This window comes from Bacidia gigantensis, assembly GCF_019456465.1.
Source record: "Bacidia gigantensis strain McMullin 20006 chromosome Unknown contig_244, whole genome shotgun sequence".
Classification (NCBI taxonomy): domain Eukaryota; kingdom Fungi; phylum Ascomycota; class Lecanoromycetes; order Lecanorales; family Ramalinaceae; genus Bacidia; species Bacidia gigantensis.
The window spans coordinates 1086786-1094721 of NW_025408600.1; the positions used below are offsets into that span (position 1 = coordinate 1086786).

Genomic DNA, 7936 nt, shown 5'->3' on the forward strand with positions numbered 1-7936 from the left:
TTACTTACGTATGGTTTAGACATTGATCATGAGACTAAGTTCGTCATGAACCCCTGTCTCACCATCTATTTCGTCATAATTAGATTCGTTCTAGCGGGGATGTACTCTGTAAGCGTACGATTGATGGAGGAGTTGAAGATGTTTCGACTAGCCGATTGCAACACCAACAAAGAGCCCAGGCATTGATGGTTCTTGGGTCATGTTTTTCCTTATCAAGAAGAGCAATTTACTGACCAGTACAGCGTTTGTCTACACGTACAGTTGATCTCGCGCAAAATCAGGAGTAGACATGTCCTCAGCCGTCTCTTCTCCACCCTATCATGGCAACGTAGATAGCTCTCCTGGTCTTCGAACTATCGTGATATGTACCATATTCTCGGTGTTGGCCTCAATTTTCGTCTTCATACGACTTGTCACTCGGCACCTGCACAAGCAGGGGATTGGAGCAGACGATGTGATGATATTTGTGACATTGGTAAGCCCTTCGTAGTAGCAGGTTCATAATCAACATGTGTGACTGATACATCTTCGAATAGCTTATGATATGGGGGATCTATGCATGTAACACGTTCAGTGTGTATTATCAGAGGCGTTCGGTTCTGATAGCCCCGATTGACCGCTGGTGTTGTTGTCAGTGTGGCATAATGGCATGGGCCTACCCCCACAAGAAGTCTCTCTTCGAAACCTCACCGAATATTTACGGGTAAGGCACTTCTGCAAACCCCCTGTCTCGTCCGAGCATTCTCTTATGTTCGAGCTGCAGGATCTCTACGCTTTCGAGCTCTTCTACGTCGCCGATTTAGGATGCTGCAAAGTCGCCATGCTCCTGTTCTATCAACGAGTATTTGCCGTCACGAAAGAACGCCGTATCTTCATTTGGGGCATGATTGCTTTCATTGTCGCCTTCACGTGCATCTTCGAGATGATTTTCATTGTCCAGTGCAGACCTATTCATTTCTTCTGGTCCAGATTATCGGATCCATTGGACGGGTCGTGCATCAATCCAGTGGTACTTTATGGCGTCCATTCTGCCCTCAACATTCTCAGCGATGTCGTGGTCTGGATTTATCCCATTCCTATCGTCTGGAACCTGCATATCACAATATCGCAGAAGATCGGCCTTGCGTTTATATTTAACGTTGGAGCTTTGTACGTCTATAAGTCCTTCTGCGAGCGCAAGTACTCACGCCTAGGCTCAGAATATGCGTCGTCAGCATCATCCGCGCAACTACCATCCCCAAGGTCGTCTCGAAAGACTTCACCCGTAAGCTTTCTCTCACTATCTCTATTCCCACTTTCCACCTTTCGCGCTCCCTCCCTCATTCATCAATCCCCTTCTTTCTACAATTTACCATCTCACTCACCATGCTCTCCGCTTACCCACAGACGGGAACGTCGAGGCTGGTATCTGGGCCGTCCTTGAAGTCAGTCTCACCTGTATCGCCGCCTGTCTTCCTACCGTCCGCGCTCTCTTCATCCGTCGCCAAAAACCCGACACATCCAAAACTACTTCTGGCCCGTCGTTCGGACGCAGTATTACAGGACACAAGATCTCGGTCAGGTCGAAGGTGATGCCAGCGGATCTGGATCCTGAGCATGGTCTGCCTCTGACGCAGACGAGGGAGGGATGGGCTAGATTTCAGGAGAGGGAGGTTGGCGGGAGCGTGGAGACAGGCAATGGGTGGAAGAGCTGAATCGTGAATTCACTCAGCAAGATTATGGCAGGGATTGCTAAGCTTGCGGGCTTGGCTGGTGAAATGTATGATACTCATGGCTGACATGCTTATGGACATCCAGTGGGATATAATATGATGAGGCTTTTGTGGTTGGGATGGTATGATCAACCTCTGCTACTGACGTGGCCGAGCTCGGATCACGAATACTTGTACGCGTTCATGGTGTCTTTGCGACTCAACACTTTTGGGCAAAATGAATTGAACTGGGGTACCTAAGATAATACCATGAGGATATTAATTTCACATGTTTGTGGGTCGTTTTATGGAAACGGGTGTGTTGCTAAGAGGGAGATCTCGAAGATCAGATTGCAATGAGAGTATCAGCTAAAGGTCTCAGTGGACTGAATCCAATACGCATGATCATGCATTATGGGCTCTTGCTGCGTGTTCAAGGACTCTTACTACTATCATATGGGTTTAAGGTGCTTTGTCATGCGGGAACTCGCGTGCGAACCTCTCGGCGTAAGGATCGGGCCGGAGTCCGTTGGATGACGAATAAAGTAAATAGAATGACATCATTCCATGTCGAATGTCCATTTGTCATCGCCGTGTTTGAAAGCAATTACGCACTTCGCGACCCCGCTCTTTTAATTCGGTACATGTACAGGTCTCTCTCTCGACTGAGTCAATTGACGTTCCAATTCAGGCCTCCTACAGCAATTGCAAAGTGTTTCCTTCCCCAATCACGTAGAATGTCTGGCCTTTTCGAAGACGCAACACCTGACCCGGTGAAGAACGCAAAGGTGGGTATCAAAGAAGAGCTCTCACTGATAATCAGACCTAACGAGCGGGATTAGGGTCTTCATCTTATCACCCAGTCCACGCCCAATGGCCAAAAGGTGCAAATCATGCTCGAGGAGCTGAAAGACGTCTACGGCACCGAATGGACTCAAAGCATTATGTACGTCTACCCCTAGAACCCCTTCATCTCTCTTTTAATAACCCAAGCTTCGACTCCACCACTACTGAACCCTTCACTGACGCCCTCCTAGCCACATCATGACCAACATCCAAAAAGAAGACTGGTTCCTCCGTCTCGACGCGAATGGGCGCATCCCTATTCTTGTCGATCATACTAAATCGCCCCCCTTCCCCGTTATGGAAACTTCCGCCGAGCTCCTCTACCTCCTCAAAGAATACGACAGCAAAGACGTCTTCGGCTTCAAGGATGAGCTCGAACGCTCCCAATGCCTGCAATGGCTCTTTTTCTGGCACGGCAGCGGGGCGCCCTACATGGGCCAGGTCAACCACTTCAACAAGTATGCTCCAGAGAAGATACCTTATGCGATTAACAGATTTAAGAATGAGACCTTGAGGGTATATGGCGTGCTGGAGATCCAGTTGAGTGGGAAGTATACTGGCGAGCCAAAGGAGTACCTCGCGGGTCAGGGGAAGGGAAAGTATAGTGTTGCCGATATTGGGACATGGCCGTGGGTGAAGGGCTGGGACTATTCAGGAGTCACGACGAAGGAGGTTATGGAGAAACAGTTTCCGCACTTGCTGAAGTGGATTGATCGCATCGCGGAAAGACCAGCAGTGAAGAGAGGGACAGGCGAAAAGTATAACAATAAGGGTGGTGAAGGGGTGTTGCCTGGGCAGGAAGGGACTTGATGGGACTGATGAGTGTACGAAGAAATCTTGTAAACAAGCTTGATTTTGCAGTGCTATGAAAATACAATGCTATGCTGAGATTATATGCTAAGCTATGCCCTTCTTCCATGCAATATGCTTTACTCAGCCACTTTTGCTTCCTCCTTGTCGTCTGATATATACAGTGAGCCGTCTCAAACAGCCATTCTCACCTCTTTGGGCATGGTCGGAGTGCATGATCTTCGATGTCCTAAGCCTGGCGCAATTCTTTGGCACACCCTTTGATGAAAGGCTGTTGCTTTGGGCTTGAAACCTTGGATGACCCTTCCCTTAGTTCTTATGCTCCTTATTCTCCTTCTGCTCCTGCTCCTGCTTCGCCTTCTTATGCTTATGCCTATCCTCCTCCGACGTATCCTCAACCAACTCGCTACTCCCACTAATCCCCGACCACTTCGGCTTCCCATCCGGCACGTCGACCACACGACGCGGATAGAACATATGGCACCTACACAACCCAACCCAATTAGCACCTCTATCCCCAACCCCTTACCAACCAACAAAAGAAAACAAGCAACACTCACGTCGGCGCAAACCTCGCCCTCTCCTCCTCGCTCTTCCAATCAATCAGCGTCGGAAACAACAGTATCATATTCCGCCCCTCATCCATAATGGGCGTCCGACAATACGCGCAGCTGACTTTACACGGCAATTTATGCTCGCACGTCTTCTCGCTGCTCTCATACCAGCCCAAGTCATGATGCCCCTTTGTGAAATTGAAGTCCTCCTTGTGGAAGATCGCGCACCATTGGAATGGCGCGCCGTGTAACTTTTGGCATGTGTGGCAGTGGCAGATCTTTGCGTCCAGCGGCTTCTCCCGAGAGAGCTGGAACTCGATTTTGCCGCAGTGGCAGGATCCGGTGTAGAGGGGCTTGAAGTCCGGGTCGTTGTTGTGCACGCGGTAGGGGGCGCGGTGTTTCCATGCGTTCAGTTCTCCGTCGGTCGAATCGTGGTGGGCGTCGTGGTTCTTGGGGTCTTGGGATCGGGTTTGGGGCGCGGAGCCTGCGGCGTTGTTGGTGGACATTTTGAGGGATGTTGTGAATTGGCGGGGTGTCACGCGAGTGAGGAGAGATGGATGTTTTGGAATTGGAACACTGCTCGAGATGGAGCGTCGGGAGAGTGGGATGAGGAGACGTGCGGCCATGCACGTGAGGTCAGAGGATTAGGTGTGTTGGGCAGGATGAAGGGAAGTAATGGGGTAGGAGAAGGGCACACGTCTAGTGAGCATTGCATCTTGAAGCGGTAAGGGAGGCGCGACACTCAATTGGGGGTGATGACAACACGACTCGAGTATGGAAGGTTCAATGATATCATGCGTGCGGTTGCTGCCGTCCGGCATTTGATTCATTGCCTGTCTTGCCTGTCATGCCTGTCAGACAGCTGTATAAGCTGAGGGTTTACCATTAAAGAAGCCACATGTGCAGTGATAGTTGAATGAATGAAGGGTGGTTCGGAGTGATTCCACGCATATTCACTTTGGTCGATGGTAACGCGGCGTGGAGAGTCACTCAGGGGTAAGATCTGATAATTAGCTAGCGGCGGCCGCTAAGATCTCAGAGATTACCCTCATGTGACTCCTAAATCCGTAGTTCTTTTCCATAATTTGCTAAGAGGCTCCCTCTTTGAAGTATGAAATTCACTTCGGATAAAGTCTGCTAGTACTGATACTACGTTTTTGTTAGAGAGGGGCAGGTCTGCGAGGATAAGTGAGAGGGCAACAATCACTTTCTTTCTTTGTGTGAACAGTGTCAATCGTGATTATCAGCATGATTTATTCATACTGCTGGTACAGACTTCTCGCATCCATTGTACTTTTTGTGCCTTCAACATTGACCTATGTCTACCCACTCACACGAGACTGACAGTCTCGCATCTGGGTCAGGCCCATGGAGGCCAACGGTGGTGGACTGCTAGCTAAGTGTACCAATTAGTTGGCTTGACCAATAGTTGGTCCAGTTAAGGGTCGCATCCCCTGCGAGCTATCTAGCTTACTACACAAACCGGACTCGAGACTGAGCCGAATGGAATGGACCGCAGGCTACACTGGCCTGGCCATCTTTTACAAGGTGTGTCCAAGTGGTTTACTCTGATTTAGCTTTCGTAGACTCGGCAAGTCTTGTCGCCCTAACAAAGCGCTATTGAAAGGTAGTCCGAGTGCAAGTAGAGGTATTCCCTGAGGCTAAAGCTACTCTACTGTCGGCTTTTCTCGACAACACCTTGACCACTGGATTCCTTATAGGGCATTCTGCAATATCTGGCTCCGTGCTAAGTCCTGATATGGCTTGATCCATGCTTAACCGTCCGAAATTATGATCTCTAATGATTTGTACCTAACCAAAATTGGACATTCGATTGGACACAAATGGTTACTGGGTTGCTTTCAAACCCAGCGATTGAGATCGTATACGTGATTAATAGCTCCTCTCCAAAATGTCATTCTAAGTTTTTAGAAGTACCTACACTGGATTATACCTGCAATTGAGATGCTCTTTGTAGTCTCTGTTCAATTCAACTTCATCAGGGTCTGGCTTTCGTACTCTCACAACATGGCACATGTAGGTAAGAACTTCCCATTCTGCTCCGCGTGATTAGCACATTACCGGGGATCTAAAGACGCCCTTTCTTCCTCGAAAATATTCATGATCCCTTCCGATCGGACAATTGTTTTACTACCGACTTTCTCATCGGACCCACGGTACAAACTCTCTGTGCCATCCATTTTCTTTCGATTCCGGCATTAGAAGAGTGATGGAGATTACACCCAACGAATGCATGATGAACCACGCAAGAGAGCCTTGAATGGAGCCTAAAACGGACTTATTAATCATGCGAATATTCCTTGATAATGCAGACAAGAACAGAGCTACATAAGATGCTTCAGAGTGCTCGTACAACATCTGCCGAGGCCACATACCATCGCAGCAAAAGCATGACATATCGTATGCCACTCAGACCAAGGTTGTCAGCCATCAAGTCACTGTAAGATGAGAAATGAGTAAGATGGAAGACTCAGTACCAGGAAACGAGCAATTCCCATTGACTCTTTCTTGCCCGACATAAAAAGACTGGAGAGGTCTCATCACCTGACAGTACAGTCTAGACTGCAACCCCGCAAACTGCAACGTGTATTCATTCTTACTCGGCAGCTCTATCCATTCTAGGCAACAAGTGTGCATTTTGGCTCATGCGGGAGGCTTATGAGGCTTACGGCGTGAGTACAATGAAATCGTGCGGGCTGCCTCGGTTGGGCCGACCACACCACAACAAGGAAGCTGATTAATATTCAAGCGTACTTCGTCACCAATCAGGCTCGAGAACGAGGCAAATGCTCAACCACCACGTGGTGGCAGCCCCCGCATGCCAGATGCGGAATGAAAACGGCATATTACCTATTCCCCAGATTCTTACCTCTGCCTCACGTGCACAGACTTGCTTGGTCAACTGTCTTGGCGAAGTCCGAGCTTGCTCGTCACCTTTTACCAGACTTGGTAAGTAGATTCATGTCTTTGTAAACATCGTGCTTCTTGGATGGAGACACCTCAATCTACGGTATCAAATCAGGAGCTCTGCTCGAAGCATGATGGATGACATCTCCTACGACGCTTATCAAGAGTTGCCTGACATTGTCAACATCATGCTCCGCAGATGGGGACACCCCTTTTGCGAGATCAAATCAAATCTCTGCTCGTACCAACTCCACAAGCTCATCAAAGCAGAGAGAAAAGCGGATGGCATCGGTTGCTACGACTGGAAGCAACGACATCTTTCTCTTCACGGCACAAGGTCGTAATCGAAATGATATCCATTAAATTTGAGTACCCGATCTAAGCCTTGGAGAAAGGGTATAAAGAGAGAGTGAAATCCAGCTATGATCCATCATCTCAACCCACAATTCACCAATTACTCAAAGTCCAATAAACCCAATCCTTCCAATTGACTCAATCAATACACATTCAGCTCTCACCATGAAGTTCGCTCTCTCCACAGCAATCGCCGCTCTGATCGTCTCTGCTTCCGCAGCCCCCGTCATTGACGGTATCGAATACCCCGAGGGAACGCAAGTTGAAGTCTTTCCCGATGGTCTCCCCAAGGACCTAGTTCCACGCGCGTTAGCTCAGGAAGAGCCAGCAAAGGATCAATTGCAGAAACGTGCGAATGCTGGAGTATACTTGTGCAACGATCGTAACTTCCAGGGATATTGCGTTCATATTGTTGCGCCTTTGTATAAGTGCGGTAAGCAAGGCCACTGCTTCATTATTCCTAATGCGCAGGAAACGAGGACGTGGGAAGCTGACTATGGAATAGTACCCTTGGGAGGTGATCTGAACGACCAGGTATCATCAGTCGGGCCGGATCAAGGACCTTATTGCTTTTTCTTCAGGTGAGCCACACCGTTTCGTATATGGTATTGGAATAATGAGAAATGCTATTTTAGCGCCAATAACTGTCAGGACTCCGAGGGTCATTTCGGGACCTACTCGCCAGGTTATCCCGATCTGACTACCATCAATTTCAATGATAAGATCAGCAGCTATTATTGCAACCCTAACTGA

At 48.6% G+C, this 7936-nt stretch overlaps 3 protein-coding genes across 3 annotated transcripts; 2 read left to right on the plus strand and 1 right to left on the minus strand.

Moving 5' to 3' along the window:
- Nucleotides 1-2428: 2428 nt before the first annotated feature.
- Nucleotides 2429-3347, plus strand: KY384_004995 (uncharacterized protein; the record flags this gene model as incomplete). The annotated part of the gene is made up of 3 exons (XM_044813497.1): nt 2429-2479; nt 2534-2637; nt 2729-3347. 3 exons carry the CDS (start codon nt 2429-2431, stop codon nt 3345-3347), a joined length of 774 nt encoding a protein of 257 aa, XP_044669775.1.
- A 309-nt stretch (nt 3348-3656) lies between these two features.
- On the minus strand, nt 3657-3993 carry KY384_004996 (uncharacterized protein; the record flags this gene model as incomplete). Its single annotated transcript, XM_044813498.1, has 2 exons — nt 3657-3831; nt 3908-3993. The coding sequence occupies 2 exons, from the start codon at nt 3991-3993 to the stop codon at nt 3657-3659; spliced, it is 261 nt and encodes an 86-aa protein (XP_044669776.1).
- A 3355-nt stretch (nt 3994-7348) lies between these two features.
- Nucleotides 7349-7936, plus strand: KY384_004997 (uncharacterized protein; the record flags this gene model as incomplete). The annotated part of the gene is made up of 2 exons (XM_044813499.1): nt 7349-7717; nt 7835-7936. 2 exons carry the CDS (start codon nt 7349-7351, stop codon nt 7934-7936), a joined length of 471 nt encoding a protein of 156 aa, XP_044669777.1.